A 20888-nucleotide genomic window follows, 5' to 3' on the forward strand; every position below is an offset into this window, starting at 1 on the left:
ACAATGTTCTGAAAGAGCAGCATTGTCCAATGCACCATCTACAAACTTCAGACAAAACATCCCAATGAAAGCGGGAACAAAGTCAGAGCTGATGTTCCACTGATCAGTGCTGTGGAGGTAAAGCTGGAGCGAGCGAAAGCTTCATGCGGGAGATGTTCGTCAAACCACTAACATCTGCGACGCCTTTTTAAAAGAGGCTGAAAGAGAGAATCGGGGAATCTGAGCATTTTGAATCCAAGCTGTGGACCAGACTGCCATGACTAGATATGTGTTTTCCTTCCCCCACACAAAAAAGTGCCCTGTGGTGTCAGTGGTCTCTGTGGGTGGCGGACAGATTAGCTGGGGTGCAAAAAGTGCCCACAGGAGCTGTTCCAGTTGTCGGGCCTGGATTGCAGCTCCAGCAACGCTGCACAAAGCCACAGTATCGGCAGCGGCAGAGGAGGCTCTTCGTCTTGTATAGAAGAAAAAAAAAAGAGAAAATTTATCTAATACAACTTGATATGGAACAGTGCTGTGGTTACCTGTCATCTTTAAGGGCTGGGTTTGCTGGGTTTATAGGATGTGGGTCCAGCTCATTTAACTTTCATTTCAGGAAACAGGAATGTTGATTCTGGAGTGTTGTGGTTCCAAATGTTTGAGGGAGAGGGGAGAAAAAAAAAAAAATCACTTGATCTCATTCGCTCAGTGAGGTGTAACCTTTGGGTGAGCTCTGTGTAAGGAAGAATGGGTTATGTTGAAACTGGACGTGCCATAACAAAACATATAAAGGCACCCGGTGTTGTTACACGTTCTTAATGCATATGCAGGGCATCGGCACTTGTAAACGTGTAAATATTGAGCCTTTTTCCAGGGAAGCTAGTTATGCAATCCAAAAACAAGTTATTTCTCTGTATAATAGTTCAGTCTGGGTGGCAGTTGGGTGAACCTGTTATACAGAAGATAATGTTGTGGAGTTCTCAAGCATTTACAGGGAACCCTCATATTGGGGTGCGAAGTAGCAGTGTGGTTCTCCTGCAATAAAATCCCTCTGATCTGTGGAAACGTGGGGGATCTGAGCTTGCAAGACTTTGCAGGACCTCACAGTCTTAGCACTGCTCTCCCTTTAGTCTAACCAGACCCCCCTTCAGGGACTTCAGAGGTCAGGAGGAGATACCTGCCATTGTTGCGAGCAAGGCGTCAGACCCTCCCCTCATTGTCGGTGGGCCACATCAGAGGCCAAAGTAGCGCCGCCGTAAGGCCCTTTCTCCGCTCGCATTGACTGGAGGCCTTCAGGCCTGTTTAACCAGCACAGCACCCCCACCCCCTCTCCTGCCACAGCTCACTGAATTGCCCCCCTTGGGCTGTTTATGGGCAGGCTTACAGGATGTTTGGTCCGCTGGGGGATCAAAGGCTCCTCTCTAAATAAATCTGCCTTTACTGTGAACTTTCAAACCCTGACATGGCTGAGAGAGGGAGAAGGAGATGAAGATAAAAACCCATTTGAGGAGACTTCTCTAAGGTGAATGAATGGAAATTCACCAAGGATAAATGGCAAGCAGAAATGTAAGCCACAAGTACTGCGTGGTGCACATTGCTATAATTCAGCTCAGCTTAAACAGGTCGAAGCATAAAATGTTAAAACTGAAAACGTGTGTGTCATACTTTACCAACAACATGGTTTTGTGAGGGGGGGGGAAAAAAAAAAAAAGTCTCAAAACAATGACTTTAACATTTCTTTATTTTGTCATAAAAGGTGGTTTACAAAAACAGTGAAAGGACCAAGAATGTGAAATGTGTTTAAAACAGGCAACCTGAGCTTAAGGCCTCTGGGGGGGAAAAACGTTACTCTGCATACATGTAGAAAGATAAAACACTGGCTGCTCCCAAGGTCTGGGTATATCGCAGTGGGGTCCTGTAGGAGGGAACGAGGGTTCCAGATCATTCTGCCCTGCAAAGCGGGCTTGGAAAAGGCAGAAGGACCAAGTGCGAAGCCCTCCCGTGAGAAGCCAGAGAAGACTTTGCAATCAGCCCATGCGATGACTGCAGTGCATCTCATTATTCAAATCGCAAGGCAATGTTGTCCAAAACAGAAATGGTGCAACATGTGCAAACCAGCCCGCAAGAATTGTTTTATTGCAGACGAGCCGGTACTAATGTGATTCCTCTAGATCTGGAAATACTGCGGTACATCTTGTTCCAGACTGGGCTGTAGAAAAAGAGCGCACCAGTTCTGCAGTTTCACTAGTCTGGCTAACCGAGAGGTCAAACTCTGGTTACACACACTGTATTTTTACTGCTTAACAGACCACTGCAATCAAACCAGCAGCCTTTTGTTTGAACTCTGCTGCCTTACAGAGTCAACAGTGCAAAGTCACTGAGCTGGCAATGCAGTCCTCTTCCTGTATCATTTCATTTCCCCCATTCACTTATTTCCCTTATTACACCTTTTTTACAACAAAATTCCCCTGAAAAGAAGGGGGGGGGAGCATTTTCAATGGGATGTCACTTGCCTATCAAGTCAGACCCAGCTGTGTACCCATGTGTTTCGCAGACACTCCTGTTTCAAAGCATCTCATACAGAGTCATTCCTCTGAAGCAAGGCGAAAAACTCAACCGTTACATATTTTACATTAACCGGAAACGCACTCACGCATGCACGTGCAAAAGGTCTGAACAAGGCACAATTTGTAAGACCAAACAATTTTGGTTTTAAGAACGGTGTGCTTTGGATTCCTAACATTTCTGTAGATGTCACAGTAAGTGTCCAAAAGTTCCTGAAACCTTCAGACTGTCTGTCCACAGCGACTCATGGGAGTGTAAAGTCTGTGGTCTCATGCCACTTTTGGGAGCCTGATCAGAAACTTCAGTCTCTACCACAGGGAAAAATACACTCCATGATCCTTAAAGCCCCATGTTTCCCTGAAAGAGAAATATGTATATATACACACAGAAAAACGGACATTTAATCTCAGTTTAAAAAAAATATTATGGCCAAAGTCTTGCCTTGTATCCATACCAAGAAAAATTACACACATTGGTCACTTCATTCATTCCTCCAGAGAAATGTCTGTACAAGTGCTAGCAAATCCCAAAATGTGGTCCACGCAATGCATTTCAGTGCTCCGGTTTCAGAACCCCTTCCCTGGGAAGGGAAAGGCACTTGTGCAAAGTAGGATGTGTGTATTTACATGATAGGCATTTGTTAGTGCAAAGTGCTGGGAAAGGGTGCGTGTGTTGCGAGTGAGCAGCAGTGGGAAGATCTGCTCTGTGAAAAGAAAGGACGATCGGCGCAAGCGAGGAAATCTCTCCCGAGCGAAACTGTTCAGGCATATATGGATCCAAGTGGCAAAACCTCCTAATGGTGAAACCTCACCTCCTATAATATGATAACTGGGCTAGACAGTGTGTGAAGGTTACGTGAACTCCATATGCATTTCTGTCACTGTTTCCAGAGCAAACAGTGTTTGGTGATGATCTACAGCATTCATACCACACACAATAGACCACGTGATCATTGGTGTGTACCACAGTGCAGACTCTGGGTCCAGCAATGGAGCAGTCTGTTGACCTTTTCAAGTTTTCTTCAAGAGTTCAGACAGATGTGCAGAACTGCTAAAAAGAGGTACTGGTTGAAGCAAAGAAAGCCAAAGAAAAAAGTGGACCCTGAAAAGCTCTCACACCTGTCCCAAGCCCTCCAGAAGAAAAGCGAGCCATTGCACTGTGAGTCCTCTACATTAATAAATACAGGGCTTGTGGCGCGAGAAAAACTGTGGGTAAGACCAGCTCCACTTTAGGTAGCCCCCTATCCACAATCACAACCTTTATTTCCAGTACATCAGTCTCCAATTATTCCACGTGAAGAATACAGTTCCTAGAGTCAAAGCGTTGAGTCTTTGGAATGATTTTTTTTTAAAAAAAGTACAAAATATTTAAAATACATTTTTTTTCCCCATCTGTTAAAAAACAAGTGCAGCATTTGGAAATGTTCTGATCTCAGCTCTCTGTCTTTCACCTTCTACTGTTCCTCCTCTTGCAGAAAGTGCAGTGGGTCCCACGCAGGTGGGGGTGTAGAGGGTCAGCACACAGGGAACCATGGCAACAGAAATACTAGTGGGAGGAACATTGATTCCATTCGTCTTCCTCTCCCTCGCTGCTCCCAGTCACCATCGGCTCGGTCTTCACTTGCTGGGGCTGCCGCTGGGATTGTACTCCGTCTCCCCAGAGGAGACCTGGGAGATCCTGCGGGTTGAGCCCCAGAGTCTGCGGGAGAACTGGCCTGAACGTACCTGGTGAAGAGAAAGTGGTGAAATTGCTGAGCCACAGGTGTCTAGTGGATTAGACTAGCACAGCTGGCTACCGGCACTCCCAGAATTCCCATCCTCACTCCTCCAGTCTCCAGCATCCAATATAAGTCTCACCTCTCCAGGCTGGCCAGCTCCAACCACAATGAGTTTCCCATCCTCCAGGCCAACCAGGATGTGGCTGCTCTCCTTGGTGACAGATATACTGAGAATGGGGACCTTCAAGGCCAAGGCTGGGACAGCCAGCTTCAGGCTGTCTCACACACAGAAAATGTGTGTTAAAAAAAAAAGTATGTGCTTACAAATTGCCTTGACTCAAAGTTAGTATATAGTATATAAATAATGATGGGAAAACCATAAAAAAAGTGTTAACCGAGCAAAGATGCCTCCACAGCTCTTACTTGTACAAGTCTCGGATTTCCAGGTTTCCCTCGGAGCTGCCCGTGATGGCGTACTCCGGAACCAGACAAAGAGCCGTGACTCGCTCCTCAAGGGGCACCGAGGCAAGCTGATGCCCGTTCACCGAGTATAGATGGAGGAAGTACTTCTCCTGAAAGAGGAGAGATGTTAAACCAGAGCTAGGCTGCAACGAGGAGCTGGACCCAGTGAGTTGCGTTAACACTGTACAGGATGACTGGCAAGTCTCAACTCAGCGGTTGAACCTGCAGGTGAGAGACAGCAGGGTACCTGGCCAGGAGTTCGGCCCTCTGTCACCATCTGGGCCACAATGTGGCCCTCCATGCCCACTTGTAGCTCCGTCACCCTAGAAGGCAGGCAGCTCTCACAGGGGGGCCTTAGTGTGTGGAGGAACTGGCCACGCCGCACGCTGTGCACTATCAAAGTGCCGTCCTGAAATGGGGTAGACAGAGAAGAAAAGAAAGAAACAAAGGTCAGAGAAAAATGGATCACTTTAGTCACAACACCACTTCTCGCAGCATTCTCTGAATTTAAACAAGAATCGCTTCACAGCTTATCACCTTTGACCCTGAGACAGCCATGTCCAGCTCTGTGCTGATGGCCACACAGGTGACCTCTTGGTCATGGCCACAGAGGACCTGCACTGGCCTGGGGGACAGGCCACTGGAGAAGCCACCCTGGGGAAGGTCAGTGCAAAAACAGTTACTGCTGTCATTTTCACCCTATACTAAACGATGGGAGTTTGCAGAATTATGACTGAGAAACAAGATGACGTGTAAATATAAAATGTGGTGCAGGGAGACTTTGGCAGAGAAAGTGAGCAGGGTTTGTACACTGGCTCCTCTTGTTACTTGAACAGTTAAGTTATACATTTTTGAAGACCATTTTCCAGTTTATTCCTTTCTAATTGCCTTTTCTTTAGTAACCTATTTTCTGAAATTATTAAAACAACCTGCATTTCCAACTCCAGTAGGTCGATAGCAATAAAACCCACCTAAAGGTAACAGGAGAATCAGAATACCATCATTCAGCTTCTTTCCGTTGTTTAGAACTTATGTTTGGTTTTTCTGAGTGTCGGTGAACTATTGTAATATGATAATGAATCCACGAACAATCAGAGCTAAATAGGGGTTTGTGGAGACAATGTATGTGTATTCTCAGTCATATTAGTTTTAAATTTTAAACACTGCTCAATGTTCATAAAAATACCATAACAGTCTTTTTTAATAGCTATATAGAAGGTTTTTTTTTTTTTTTTTTTTTATATATATATAAACAAAAACCAAAGTCTAAAATTAACTGAGGGACATCTTAATTATTAACCTTCCATTAATTGTGACTTATTGCAAAAGGTGACTTTCAAACAGACTTCCAGTCCCACTCATCTTCATACGTTGAAGAACCAGTGTGCTCATCATACATGTGGAGTGAAGTTAATGGTGTGAGGTGACTAGGAGACCCACCTGCTGCAGGACCTGCCACACAATGCAGGTGGTGTCCCTGGAGCCCGAGATGAGGTAGATGCCGCACAGGTCCAGAGCAAGACATGTCACCACGTCTGCAACACAGAGCTGAGCTCAGGAGCTGCACTCTGAGTAGACAACTAACCCCTTCAGACTTCTCTTCAGACCTTTTCACTGACAGCAATTTTGACATCCCCAACAGTCACCTGCTGGGAGTCCAAAGCTACAAGCTGCTGTTATAAAGAGTTCTATGTAAGTGGTCTGTGCACATTGGACTTGGGCTGCATGCATGTGCAAAGCAACTTGAAATCAAGCAGAGGTATGTGGGTAGGTGGAGCTTGTGACAGAGGAGGCAGGGCCTCACCAATATGTCGGCAGATTCTGCCCACCAGCTTGCCCTTGCTCAAAGCCGTGACACGCAGGCTACAATCCCAGTGGCCGCCGCTGAACAGCAGCCGCCCATCGCTGGAGACCACCAAGACATGTGGTCCAAGGTCCACCCCTGGGGAAAAGGGCCCAGCCAGGAAACGCTGTGTCCTGTGACAGCGCGAGGGAGGGCACGGTTAGATGCAGTAACTACTCAACAAAGTAATGGGCACGTTTGTTGGAGAAAAGTCAAGGTCATAACTGATGGGCAATGGGAACAGCGATAAAACCATTACTTAGGGTTCGACACAGTGGGGTCCTTGGTGAAGGTGAAGTAGTTGGCGATGTTCTTGTCATATGGCAGCCAGCTGTGAGTTCCCAGCAATCTATTGGCACTGATGGTGACCTTAGGGCAGAGGAGGTGGGACTCATCATAACAGTTAGAACACAACTTGATTTACAGCAACTGAATAGTAAATGACCCCACTCAACACTGCTGCTTTCTGCACTGTGGGCAGAGTGTCACTACAAAGACCCTCACCAGCATGTCAGTCCCCTGTGTGATGTACCGCGGTTGGTTCCTGGGCACCACGGCCTGCACCAGCGCCACCCCATCGCTCACAACCTAGGTTAGATGGACAGACAGACAGCATTTCAGAGCTTTAGCCTCAGCAGAATGTGGTGTCTCCTAAGAGGGACCAGAACTGGAGCCCACCAATTGAAAGGCATGAGCCAAGCAAAGCTGAGCTGACCTCCATGAAGGCTTTGAGCTTGGTGAGCTTCTCAAATAGGTTTGGTGGGAGGGTGTCGATACGGGACTGCCGTCGGGACGCGCTTTGCGCTGACATGCGGGGGGGATGCGGCTCCTGTGGGGACAAATCGAAAGGACAATAACTTTGAGAAGAAAGTGGCGATTCCCACGTGAACCTGGGTGTATGATTTGCTCTCACTGCCAGACCTTGAGGAGTTGGCAGGGGGTCTGACCAAAGTTACTGATGATGCCTTCCAGGGCCTTGCGCTCTGTCTCATTGACTATAGCATCCAGGTCCACTGCTCCTGCACAAGGGGGACACAAACCGAAAGAAATATCACATGCTACCAACCAATCAGAGACCATTTGGGGATCAGTGGAAGCATCATTCTAGGAGCTGCAGCATAATACAATGGCTTGGGGAGGGAAAGAGGAAGCCATACCTTCGTAGGTGCAGTAGTAGAACACATTGAGGGCATCCACAGCATCCTGGCCTCGCTGCTTGTACCCAAATATCAGATCAATCCACTCGTGCAGGTGAGCAGACACGTGCTCGCTCTCCTGCAAATACACACGTGCACAAATGTACGCCGAGACTGCAACCAGAACAGTGGACACAGGAGTGAGCTTACACTTAGCATGCTGTGTATGAAATAGCGATTTAAAGTTTCCTTTACCAGGGCTTTCCTGTGCTTCCTGATGAAATCCTCAGGAGACTCAGCCCAAGGTGGCAGGACCACATCTGTCACAGATTCCTGAGACATTTGAAGCTTCCCCAGATCAAAACCTGGGACAGAGAGACAGGTATGTAACCAGTGGTAAACAGGCTACAGAACCCAGATGGATCAAGGTACAGTCAACACCCCTAGAACTTACCATTGATGTTCTTAAGGAACTCTGGGAAGTAGAAGAACTCTGGTATGAGTTCCTTCACATCAGCTGGGCTCTCCATGCGAGCCTGCCATGCTGCAGCCACCGAGTGGAACTGGCGGTCAGCGCAGTCAAACCTGCATCCACAACAGAGAGTCAGGAGTGACGCTTTGCCCTACAGCCTTCAGAGCACAACACACGTAGAAGAATAGGTGGGTGGTCTGGGCCAGGGTTGGAACCCACCTGCCACTCTGGAGCTGGATGTGCAGCGTGGTGAAGGGCTCCACACGGATCATGTAGTGCATGACACCGGCCGCATTCGAGTAGTGTGTGCCGTAGTGGAACTTGTCAATTGTGCCGGTGGGATCTTCAAAGCTCTCGTACCTGGCCAGACAGGGGCACAAGTCAAAGGTCAAGAACTGAGTCACCTCATTACATGTTAACATAGTAGTTTAGAAGAGACTGTAACCTGAAGGATGCCAGTTCAAGTCCAGGGATTCTGCTTTGAGAGCCCTAAGAGACTTAACCTGAACTGTGCCATTAAAAATATCCAGTTAAATAAATGAGTAAGGTTTGATTTAGTAATAAAGCGTTTGCTAGGCAACTAGAGAGTTACTATTACAGTATCAGCTCAATCAATATATGGAAAGGGGTGGTCGTGCTGTAGTTCTCTGTGATTAATATGTAGGTTTACAAAATGAACTGGAGAGCACAATGAACTGTGCATTTGAACCAACAGCTTGCTCACTGTACTCACTTCTCCTTGACATTCTGTGCATGGCGGGGGTTCACCACACCGATGGGCTTAGACAGGTCACGGAACACAGCTGGGTCCTCCAGGTCCAGAGTGGGGGACGTGTAGTCGCACAGCACCCAGGGGAACTGAACATGGGATTAAAGCTGTTTCAGTGCAACTGACTGGAAACTTCTGTTCTCTGACTGCATGGCTTTTGCTGTAAGTCACATCATTTCCAGCAGCGAGTCAGTGCTGGTTTTTTACTTCAGTTTTAAATGTACTGACCATGCATAAGTGCGCGCGCACACACACACACACACACACACACACACACACACACACACACACACACGAATATACTTCACATAACATTTTATAGGTTTTCCTGTTGTAAAAACTCACCACTGGGTATTGGGACAAGTCGTTGTATGTTCTTCCAGCAATGGTGTTGAGCTGCATCAGGTATTCAAAGTTGGAGATCTCCCTGCACACCCATTTCTAATGCGCACAAGAAAACAGTCTATTAGTCTTTTATCAAACATGAACTTGTTGCTGTGTTGATAAAGCAGAAACAAAACACATTTCAGTTGGTTTACATAGGAATTAAATGGCCTTACAGCACCTGTGTGAGACCTGAAGCCTTGAGCAGTTCCTGGGGGGACCGTGAGCCAAAGTAGAACAAGTTGGGAGGCCGCAAGCCAAGAATGCGGGAATACACCTTGTTACGGACCTGTGGAGAGAGCAGCACGGAGGAAGATGTTCATGGGTTTGTGTGCTAGCGCCAAACCATATGACCCGGTGAGAGTGTAAACCAACCCATGTGCCTCACCTTCTTGCGGAAGTTGATGAAGTAGTGAGCCTGGTCAATGAAGAACATCTCCACTGCAGACCTACGCAGGTTGTAACGTCTCAGGTGGACCTCTCTTAGCTGAGAGAGCGGCCGTTTGAAATCAAAGCCAATGCCTGAAAAGATATGCATTGATTCACACCCCTTTGAACGAGCACTATAACAATACGGTGACTGACACTTTTCACTGAGTGCGCTTCTAAAAAGTCTTACAAAGAACTCATTAAAAATTGACTAAACCAATTTCTAAAGCTCCGGATGCAGAGTAGAATAGACCAGATTAACTGAACAGGGCGCAATGTTTAGGTAGCAGTAATAGAGTAAATATGATGTACCACAGCCCATTGCAGTATGGGATTGGAATGCTAATAACTGCCTCTGTAGATTAATGACAATTCCATGTGCTCTCTAAAAGGGAAGTGGCTCTCCTGTTACACACCAGCCGATGATGGATGTTGTCACACAGCTACTGTGAGCAAATCCACACTGTTGAGTGAAAGAGTGAAGACCTCATGGGACGGGGTCAGCAACTGCAGGGAGAGCCTTACCCTCCTCTGTCTCCTCCTTCTCACAACTGCCATCGTAGAAGTAGATGTGGTGGGTGGTGACCTCCAAGCGGCCTGGGACCACCGCTATGATGGTGATGAGCTCACAGTCCTCTGACAAGATGAGCTTCTCCTTCTGGCTCTCGTCTTCTCCTTCCACGCTGACACAGAGGACAAGAGAGAATTGGTCCATTATACATGGCATGTCCTTTTTGTCTCATGGGAACTTTTGGAACTCAGAAGAACGACATTCTCTACTCCAAAACAAAAAAAAAAATGGCTGTTGGGTTCAAAAGCAATGTTTCAAGAAACTTCTGCAGCTGTGTTACAGTTTTTAGTACCCTGGCTCCTGATGTTCTGATCAGTTTCAAATTTTCAGGCACCAATTTTTTCCAGTTTGTTAATTTTTTTGTGCATTTTCTCTGTGTGTGTGTGTGTGTGTGTGTGTGTAAAAGAGAGAGAGAGAAAATGACCGTGACCTGTGCTTACCCACCGAAGTGCCAGACTGCAGCGAAACATACCCAAACTAAATAAGAGACCAGATTAATTGAACTCACTTCCACAGTGTTTACAACTCTTGTCTGGTGCTCCTGGGTGTCAGTGATCAATAAAAAGATCATGAATGTTGCCCACATTTATGGGATGAATCAGTCAACTATCACTGAACAGACATTTGTGGTGACTGTGTTTCTATATTCAGTTTTCAAAATTAGTTTTAAAGTAATTTGAAGTCTTAGAGTTTTATTATAGCTATAACCGATGTGTTTTACAGATCCTAAACTCTAAATTTATTGGCTTTTTGATACTATAGATATCCTGTATCAATTGTGAATTACTGGTAAAAGTGAGTTTGGAGTTATGAACAGAATGAAATGCAGACAGACCTCTGGTCATAATTGTTTATGCAAAGTATTAAATTAAAAAAAGGGGGGGGGGGGGAAGCTGTTGCCAAGTTGGGGAGAGGTAGAATTTGTGACTCACTGGTTATCCAGGTATCTCAGGTCTTCCTCTCCAAGTTGGTCATCCTCCATTTCGCTCACCTTGGCTTCCTTGGCAACGGCCAGCGGGAGAGGCTCCGTGAGACTGCGGGGGCTGTCACTTCCTGTGTGTGAAATGGCAGTCACACAACTATGGACATACCGGTACAAGACAAATTCAGAACCACAATCAAACCAGCTCTCTAGGTAGACCGACATCGTGCATTATGCTGCAATCATGAACAAATCATACTGCACTTGATTCCCCCTGAATGAAACACTTGTCACACACACCCATATTGTCTCTTTGCGCGCTGGCCTCATAGTGAGGATCATAGTTGTAGTTTGGGACAAGTTTCAGTCGCATCTTTGAGTATGTCTCTGCGTTTGACAACTTCCATTTCACCTCTGGCTGGACACTGGGAGGAGAGGCACATAGAAGGCTTGTCAACAATAGATTCAAACACTTTTTTCCTAGGCTTTTCTTTACACAAATAGGTGAGTAAAACTATGAAGAGGAGCACAAAGACACAGTGTGGCAGAGCAGCTCACCCACCGGTGTGCCCAGGCTCCCCTCTCGCTGGCTAGCAGCCGGTGCAGGGCTTTCCAGTGTTGCCACACCACCCCCTGCTGGCTGGAGCTCTGCTTCAGGCTGGCGTGGTAACGGCTGTTCTCACTGCGTAACCGCTTGAAGTAAGGCTCCACCACCATCTCCTGCTCACAAAGGGACACAGAGGCGACCGCTCTTCATCAAGAGCCCCCGCAAAAAGATTTAAGGCTCCGAGGAAACATAAGCTCAGGAGAGGTTTATCAATCTTACAAGGTGGGAAGGTTAGAAAGTGCTACCTGCATGTTTCCGTCTGGGCCTGAGCATAACTTTTGAAGCCTTATTAACTCTTAAAAGCCAGGTTTAAAAAAATTGCCAGTTATTTGAGGGCAAGAAGGGCACAGGGATGGGGGGCACCTGGAACTTGGTCTTGCAGTTGGTACGGTCCTTGTCTCTCTTCTGCGCTGTGCTCATCAGGGCATCAAAACAGGAGTTCCAGAAGTTGGACATGAGGTCATGGCTCTTCCCAAAAGTGTCCAGCTCATACTGCAGCATAGTGGGTTCGATCTGACAGAGAGGGAAAGATACAGACGTTCGCGAGGGGAAGTTGACGGTGACCCAAGCCTTGTATCAGCTGGTTCCAGTGGCTCCCAGATGTACTACTTCTCCAAGATCTTCTCTTAATGATTACAATTCATTTTCATATGATTTACTTCTTGGCACAGTTGCCTCAGAACAGAATATAGACACACACACACACACACACACACACACACACACACACACACACACACCTTTTCCTCTTTCACAAGCCAATCTCAAGCCCCATTGTCCTGCCAAACAAATGGCATGGCAGTAGATCATGTGTTGTGTATATCTTTACTATCCAAATAAAGATTTATAGATGTCCACAGTCATGCGTACATTTACAACATATCCCACACAGGCCTGTGGATACACATTATGTTTAGGCTTGGCTCATTATTCATTTAAACATCCAGGGTGTTACTCCAGAAAGATCATTCTTTCCATGCTACATCTGTGGAATATGAATGTCGTGCAACTGTGGCAATAATGGAGAGGTAGGTATATTGTAGCTCTGTTGTGAAGTTTGGATTAAGATCAGCAGCCAAACAGAGTATAATGATCTTTTGAGAAAACAGAAATATGACAATAAAAGAGTACAAAGCGTACTGCTATTTATATAGCAAGTATCAGTGTTGTCATAATGAACAATTGCTGATAAATAGCCCTACTTAAATATTTAAAATCATAAAGTAATATCTCTCTCTAAATACACTGGATTGTCATGCCAGGAACAGTCAAGTAAATTTTTTTAGATGTAAAAATTTCCAATTTATTATTAATTGCATTTTCTTCACTAATCTATTTCCTACAGTTTCTGTGTCTTGCAGAGTCAACGTGACCAGCTTTTACTGGTTTTATGGTGCAAAATAAGGGAGTTAATAGGTGGTAGTTCCTTAAGGTAAAAGACAGCAGTAATAAATGGGAAATTAAAATACAGAACATGCTTGACAGATGAAATGTCTGCAGCTGAGTTTGAGCAGCAAGGCAATGATGTCTGCAGGCTGGATACCATGGTAGAAATCTAACCTGTTGCTTATAGACGTCCTGCCACTCCTGGGTGCAGCAGTAGGCCTGGAGGTCTTGAGCGAATGTGGTGCTGCCGTTAGTGGGCGGCAGGTTGGGCAGAAGAGTATGCAACATGTTAGGCTCCGCATGCTGATCCAGCAATGTCCGCACAATGGGAACCAGCTGAGAAAATGCTTCCGTCTGGGCCCCAGTGGTTGGGAGACTGCACTCCTTGCCCTGCCACAAGGGGGCACCCAGCCGCCCCAGCAGGAAACACACCTCATCCCAGCTCAGATAGAGGACTGTCTGCAGGAGACTGTGCAGCTTCACACATGCCATCTCATACACCTGTCAGGGCAGGGGAAGCCATAGTCAGAGACAGAAAAAGCGGATGGCCTCTTTAATCCACACCTACTGGAAACTGCTCCCACTGGAACCCTTCTTAAATTGGATTCTGTGGTCACCTGGGAGTGCTGCTGCTGTATGTAACCTATGATGATGCGCAAGCCAATCTGGGCCATCTCCCGTAGCTCCAGGGCCCCAGGGGAGCTGGTGCCATAGTGCCAGGCCTTTAGCTTGTCGAGCAGGTTCACCACACCCTCAAAGATCTGGGAATAACATGTGTGGACACAGCATGCGGACAGCATGAGAATACAGGGATCAGGTGGGTCAGGATATGCTTAGGGAAAGACTGGCTCACCTTCTCGCTCCACAGCGCCTGATTGTCAGTACCCTCAGCAAACAGGAAGTCCTGTAGCAGTCGTAGGAGGCGCACCAGGCTGGGGCAGTGGGGGAGGGACAGACCTTGGGCATCCCGCAGATCGGACAGGGATGACTCTAACATCATCTCCAGGAGGCTGTGAGAGGAAGGCAGATGTGTGGAGAGGGTCACGCATCTACACAGACCCCTGCACTCGAGTCCAAACTTTCCATCAGAATGCAGAGATTTTAAAGTTATATGGTGAGGAGCAAAGAGATTACACAAAACCATCAGAACGAGTCTACAAAATTAAATGCAAGTAATTATTTAGCCCTAGGATGGACTGGCAGCTTGTCCAGAGTGTATTCTGTCTTACACCCTGTGTTTCCAAAATATGCTCCAGACGAATGGATGAACAAATCAACTCCTTTCATTTACTAAATAAAAGCACAAAATTATTGTGGTTTTCTTATTTCCCATGCATCTTTTAGCACAGAAACAATTCCTGACCTGCGCTTGATGTCATCCGGTGGGCGGACCAGCTGGCAGGATGAGCCTAGCGTGGTAAGGACAGAGAAGACCAGGCCTCGCTCTCGCCACACAGCATCCTCGTTGCCTTCAGTGCCACTCCACAGCACCGAGAACACGATGTTGGTCAGCAGGTTGCACAGCTCCTCCTCGGGAGTCTGCTGGGGCGGTAAGTAGATGGAAGACAGAGGGATTATGGGTACACAAACAATACACTGAAAAGAGAAGCCCCATTTGGGGGAAAACTGCCAAACACGTACAACGAGTTTGTCAGCATTCATGGTAAACACAGGTGTCATTGAGCAGTAGCATGATATTTTCTTTATAAGCAGAACACAAAAGATGTTTGGCAGTCCTTTTCAAAGTGGCTCTTTGCAGGAGCCGGCAGACTGGCTCATTTGGATGTAGTGAGAAATGCCAAGCTGACACAGTGACAAAGAGCAGACAGAGCAGTACCTGCGGGTTGGACGTGTTGGAGATGTTGTCCCCAGGCAGAGCCTCCGTGCTGTAGCTTGTGTCATCTAGCACATTGGATAGGCTGGAGCTCTTGCGGGCTTGAAGGCCGGGGAAAGGCCGACTGTGCTCCAGGGGTGATGGCGTGTCAGGCAAGCTGCTGGAGGCTCTCCCCCCACTGCCGTTGCCAGTTCCATTCAGATCCAGCTCAAAGGGTGACGTGCCAAATGGAGAGAGGGGCTGATACACACCTTCCTCCTCGGGGCGGCTGCCTGGGATGTCCACTGTGTTAGAGGTGGAGGATGAGCGGCTGCTCTGTTCCACCGAGTCAAAGGACTTGAAGTTGAGGGAAACGCCCAGGTTCTTCAGCTGGCAGTTGCCGCCGACAGAGGGCGATGGCAAGAGGTCAGAGAAGCCCTCCTCATATTCCTCGTCGCGCGAGGGGTAAGGTAGGAAGACCTCAGCGCGGCCATCCTCTAGAAGGCTGCCCTCCCTTCTGAGCAGGGGCTGGGAGGGGTCCAGGGAGCTGTTGGGGCTGGAACCTGACTGGCTGGCGGCTCGTGACTCATAAGACTCCTTTACGTAGAGCTTGGTGAGAACGTCCTGCCAGCCGGGCTGACGTGCCAGCTGTCTGACATAGTCCTCGCTGGAGTGGATTAGGTGGAAGAGCTAGGGTATGGGAGAAGTGATTGGCGCGTGAGAGCCATGGTTGGTCAAATTCAGGAAACAATCAACAGATATTCAGTTCTTCATGGAAAGGAAAAGGCAGGAAAAAAGTGCAAAATCTAGGAGTCCAAAGACTGAGGGGGGGAAAAAAAAAAAAAAAAAAAACAGTTCTCGGACAAAGGGCCAGTATGGCTCACCTTGCGACAGACATCCAAGCGCACTATAAGGTCTGCACGGTGGGACAGGTAGACTATAGCTAGCAGGTCCCGGAAATTAGGGGTGGAATCTTAAAAAGGGACAGGGACATAATTATTCTTTAAAACAAACACTTTCTCACATAATTTATTGCAAAATTACAGGCCATTTTCCTGCTCTCTTTCTCGGGTATAATTATTCCACCTCCCAACTTGCACCATGATTACGAGAGTACCTGTGGTGAAGACCTGCTCAGAAAGGAAGCGGATGGTGGTCATAGTGATCGGGATGTCCCCTAGGAAACAGACAAGACCCAGGTAGCTGCAGTCTTTAAGTCTGACGCGCTGTTTGCTGCGCTCGGACACACGCTCGCTCTTCAAGACCTTGCACAGGACCTGAGACAGAAAAGATCGGGGGAAGGGAGGAGAAAAAGATCAACACACAATGATCGTCCAGCTGGGATGGCCTTGACAAGAATGCTGATCGGCTACTCAGAGCACACTGTGTAAATAAACATTTTACACAGCTAGCAAAGAGCAGAGAGCTGAGTGACACACTGAAGTTCTGCTGTAAATATTAACAGTAGCAGTGTCAGGATGTGTAGTAAGAGATAAAGGGAAATGATTACTGACAGAAGCTTGCTTCTGTAAACATGACACTGTGAGCCTGTGGAAACGACCTGGCTAGAAATCAGGCTTTAGTGACATCCGGGTGCCCAGCAACAGCAGGTGCTACTACGGCAACAGCTGCCAGGGCAGTACTCACCCGGAACACCTCCTCCCGGACCTCGTCCCCAAAGCCGGGCTTGAAGAGCAAGTAGTACAGCTGCTCTACACCCCACTCCAGCAACACAGACACCACCTGCTCACGAGGTGGGTGATGGAGGACAGACTGCAGGACCATCAGCGCCCGGCTTGCCTAGTTCAGCCAGGGAGGAAAGGACGCGTGGGAGTAATAAGACCCTGAATTCACACATTCAAACCACAACGCTGACAGACAACATCCCAAAAAGGAAACGACAGCATCCTCATCTGCGGGTTGGTTGTAAGGCGCTGTAACCTGCTGACTAAAGCATTACTGCATTCAGTCAAGGTCCAAGTTGCACCAAGCTAAACGAGACTGTCAGTCAAAACTGATCCAACTGACTGTCTGATTTAACTTTTGGCTGGTCACGTGACCCACTGCACGTACCTGTTGCTCCACCCCCACTGTGATGGTGAAAGCCAGCAGACTGTGCAGCTCCTCTGGGGACGGAGACTTGTCCAGCAAGTCCTGCACAAGCTGGAAGAGGGAGGCCTGCACCGTCTGCAGCTCATCTGAGAGTGGGCTGCCGTCCTTCTCCACACTGGGGCACAAGTGAGCAGGAACAAGCTCTTAAATTATACACCACAGTTTCCGAAAAAAAGGAAACGCGCGCATCTAAACCCGCAACGATCCGTACGCATTTGGAGCGTTTACTAACGAGCACCCCGGCTCCGTGTATCGTGAACACTCAAGGTGCACATTGTCAAATAGAGAAACATTTTCTTTGGTTAGGATTCCTGCATTTTCTTCACTTCCTTTTTTAAAATTCATTTTTTTTTTTAAATTTCTGTTTGTACAGGAGCAATGTGGCCTGTGCTCAGCAGCCCAGTTTATAGAGGGAAGTCAAGAGCACAGAAACAGAACAGGTGTGTCAGACTGGACTAATTCAACTTACTTTCACAGTGTTTAACACCATAGATGACGCATGCCAGAGAAGCTGAGTAGCCCACAGCAGGACTGACCTCATCATCTCTCCCGCTTTCCTTCAGCTCTCCTCACCTGTAGTGGGTCTTGATGGAGTCCAGCAGGTACTGCACGCCATACTTGCGACGTGTGCGCTGCTTGCCCTCTGTGATCACAGTGCTGAGCTGCTGCACGTGGCCTGTGAGACAAACCAGAGACCAACAGCTACAGGGGATTCGAACACAGATGGAACGTGAAAAAGGCCCACATTTCTGTGCTTCGTACACTTTAAATGCTTAGTATCTCATACTGTTAGAACCCGCAGAAGAACAGAATCCCTAATTTTATGTGACAGACACTCAACTACACTTTTTGTGTAATCCCCATGCTCTAATGGTAAATAAGCAGAGTGTCCATGGACACGTGTGGATACGTAGTGAGGTGTTTACAAGTAGCCCTGTGAAACAAAAGCCCTTCTGAAATATGAAAAGGTTATGACAGATACGATATGCATACCATGAAAACGATTGACAAAGGGGGGGGGGGGGGGGGAAATCGACCAAAAGAATCATTCGACCTGTCCCATCAGTTAGTGTGAGTGGGTGAATAATGTTAGCAAAACAGTAGTGTTATTTTTCTGCACAGGAAACACATTGTGTAGCTGCCATTATGCACAAAATCTCAACGCTCCCTAGAGACTTTCTAAAAATGTAAAAACAGGGACTGAAACAAAGAACGCAAGGCCAGGAGGGCCTTGGGCCAAAGATCAAGGGGTTTGGGGTGTTACGGACGAGCGGTCGGTGCGTGGGACCCTACTGAGGCGCACGGCGAAGTGGCTGTTGCTCCACACGCGGAAGTCAAAGAGCAGATGCTGGTAGAGCTGGGACAGCAGAACCCCATTGCCCTCACTGGACACCTGCTCCAGGAGCAGCTGACAGGCCATCAGCACACTCATGTCCATCATGGAGCTTGGCACCTGGGGGGAGGCAGGGGCCACAGCGTTACAACCTGTAAACCCCTCGGGGGTTAGGAACAGCTGGAACCGAGTGACCGTACAGGCATTGTAAACGGAGATTCCCCCTCCCGTCACCAACAGGATGCTCCACCTCACGCTCACAAAAACCAGCATGTCCTGTTGGCCTCCAAGTTACCCCTGCTCTTTCCAACAACACTGCTACGGTGCACTGAACCCTAGGCCCTACTCAGGCCAGGGTGTCCTTACACAGATATAAATTCATTGATCAATACATTGATCAAGGCAATATTGTTTGGAGAAAAAAGAAAAAAAAAAGAAAAAAAAAACAAAGCCCTTCACAGAAATTCTCCAGGGCACAGAAAAAACCTCCAGGTCTTTACTGGATGGTCACAGTGTCTGCATGTCTTCATTTTAGCTCAGCATGCAAGGGCACGACTGGTCCAATTAATGCAATAACTGGTTCAGTTTACCCTGCTCCCTCGATATTCATGCTGCTAGCCGTTCAAGGAGTGCTAGTAAAAACGCAGACATAATGGCCTCCTGGACCAGGAGTGAAGACCCTGGACAAACAATCCATAAGCAACTCCTCTGCTTAAGTGGGTGAATAAAGAACTAGGATGCATGCTGGACATTTTGTGTCCAACTTGAGCTGCCACAGGGGGAAGCGCTCTTGCCCACCTTCTGCAACATGGCTCCAATGATGGCCGGCCCGTGGCAGTGCAGTAAGCTCTCCTGGTTCACGTGGTGTTGTTTCAACAGGTTCTTCACCATGAGCAAGAAGGCGGCCACACCGTTTCTCTCCAGCCGGCCCTCTGTGAGAGACACACAGCCAGATAGAGAACACTGACACAGACTCACTCATGGTGTTGTCACCCCAACATCTATATTCCACAGGCCTCCTGAGAGTGCACCCCATTCCTCTACACACAAACCTATCAATTTGCCCAGGGGCAGTCCCATGCGGGCAGGACCACTGGAGGAGGTGAGCTCAGGACCAAGCAGATCTGATGTCTCCTGGTTACCCTCCTCAGATGGCTCCATCATGGAAACCTGCTCCAGCAGGGGCAGCAACACCCCTATGCCCCCCACAGAGCCGAGAACATCCTACCAAGCCCAAACAGAAAACACTGAAATCCCACCAACTCAGTCACATGGACACAACAGACATCTTTAAAACTTATGAAACATTTTTATAGATGTTATCTGAAGTGCAATTAAAAACACCACCTCTCTAAGGTTTAATTTGTCGAAAGGCCAACCTTTATATCCCAGTTAACTACTCTGTGTCCAGTCAGTCTTCCATCATACTGGTGGTTTGGTGCCAGATCCAGACAGATTTGGTTCTTAAAGGCCTGAAGGGAACCAGTTAATGTGCATCAAGATTATTGTTTTACACACAGAGACCAATACATTTGATAAAATCAAAACTGCAAAGATTCTCAGTTCTGGGTTCAATGTGAGCCATGTCTCTTTCTCTTAATGTAATGAGCAAATTATATTTTTGCTGAGATGTACGTCGCTTTGGACAAAAGCGTCTGCTAAATGAATAAATGTAAATGTGGTGGAATAACCTCTCACTCAGAACTGCTGAATCCCACACAATGTTGAAAAAGGGCCTTAAAAAAATCTTTCACTCACTTCTCTCCACTCCATAGATAGGACATTACACCATTTGTCACAAACACCTTTGTATTTCCTATCAATTCTATATGCTGCTACTTGTGTAATGTTACTGGTTTTAAATTTGTAGATCAATTCCATATACACCAACCAATGTAGCATATGCTGGTTTAAGCAGTCACAGCAAACTATACTGACTGTACTTTGAGAATCATGTATGCATCTATGTCTCTCCATCTGTTGGCAAAATGGAGTTTTGATTTCACCAAATTGTACAATGCTTTCAATAAAAGCATCTGCTAAACTAATAAATGTAAATGAGCTCAATAAAACAATGCTTTGTATTTTATGCTGAAAAGCTTACAACAGCCATAAGTGTTTCAAAAGGAAGGCACCTAGCAGTAACCTGAGACATGGATGTACCTCAATAGGTTGACAATGTTGCTATGAAGGTGGGTGAAGATATCTTCTGGAGAAATGAGCACCACCTACCTGTGGGGTATAGTATAGCAGCAGCTTGCTATTAATTTCTGACAGCTCTCCATCGGGTTTGAAGAGTGACACACTATTGGGACCTGCAAAGACGACGACAAGTTAAGATGTATTTGTACCGTTTTCCCCAGACGTTTCCAGAACATTTTCGTGGCCTAC

At 47.1% G+C, this 20888-nt stretch overlaps 1 protein-coding gene across 3 annotated transcripts in view; it reads right to left on the bottom strand.

Annotated features, from left to right (window-relative positions):
- Positions 1–4157: 4157 nt before the first annotated feature.
- Positions 4158–20888, bottom strand: part of nbeal2 (neurobeachin-like 2) — a 49920-nt gene continuing 33189 nt past the window's right edge. For 2 of the 3 annotated variants that reach the window (XM_018740706.2, XM_018740703.2), the window contains 39 exons: positions 20730–20812; positions 19877–19969; positions 19550–19721; positions 19296–19429; positions 18458–18617; positions 17738–17840; positions 17126–17279; positions 16700–16852; positions 16170–16329; positions 15937–16025; positions 15077–15742; positions 14603–14781; positions 14093–14249; positions 13857–14000; positions 13414–13740; positions 12217–12366; positions 11809–11966; positions 11547–11671; positions 11257–11377; positions 10279–10436; positions 9713–9846; positions 9506–9613; positions 9286–9381; positions 8905–9029; positions 8391–8531; positions 8154–8284; positions 7955–8064; positions 7721–7838; positions 7485–7582; positions 7279–7392; positions 7068–7151; positions 6823–6932; positions 6525–6697; positions 6161–6255; positions 5258–5374; positions 4968–5129; positions 4682–4830; positions 4398–4533; positions 4158–4265 (listed from right to left, as the gene is read on the bottom strand). In XM_018740706.2, the coding sequence (XP_018596222.2) occupies positions 4158–4265; positions 4398–4533; positions 4682–4830; positions 4968–5129; positions 5258–5374; positions 6161–6255; positions 6525–6697; positions 6823–6932; positions 7068–7151; positions 7279–7392; positions 7485–7582; positions 7721–7838; positions 7955–8064; positions 8154–8284; positions 8391–8531; positions 8905–9029; positions 9286–9381; positions 9506–9613; positions 9713–9846; positions 10279–10436; positions 11257–11377; positions 11547–11671; positions 11809–11966; positions 12217–12366; positions 13414–13740; positions 13857–14000; positions 14093–14249; positions 14603–14781; positions 15077–15742; positions 15937–16025; positions 16170–16329; positions 16700–16852; positions 17126–17279; positions 17738–17840; positions 18458–18617; positions 19296–19429; positions 19550–19721; positions 19877–19969; positions 20730–20812 (5795 nt within the window). The remainder of the gene's footprint in view (positions 4266–4397; positions 4534–4681; positions 4831–4967; positions 5130–5257; positions 5375–6160; positions 6256–6524; positions 6698–6822; positions 6933–7067; positions 7152–7278; positions 7393–7484; positions 7583–7720; positions 7839–7954; positions 8065–8153; positions 8285–8390; positions 8532–8904; positions 9030–9285; positions 9382–9505; positions 9614–9712; positions 9847–10278; positions 10437–11256; positions 11378–11546; positions 11672–11808; positions 11967–12216; positions 12367–13413; positions 13741–13856; positions 14001–14092; positions 14250–14602; positions 14782–15076; positions 15743–15936; positions 16026–16169; positions 16330–16699; positions 16853–17125; positions 17280–17737; positions 17841–18457; positions 18618–19295; positions 19430–19549; positions 19722–19876; positions 19970–20729; positions 20813–20888) is intronic. The other variant, XM_018740704.2, reaches the window with a different exon arrangement.

This window comes from Scleropages formosus, chromosome 18 (genome assembly GCF_900964775.1).
Source record: "Scleropages formosus chromosome 18, fSclFor1.1, whole genome shotgun sequence".
Lineage (NCBI taxonomy): Eukaryota > Metazoa > Chordata > Actinopteri > Osteoglossiformes > Osteoglossidae > Scleropages > Scleropages formosus.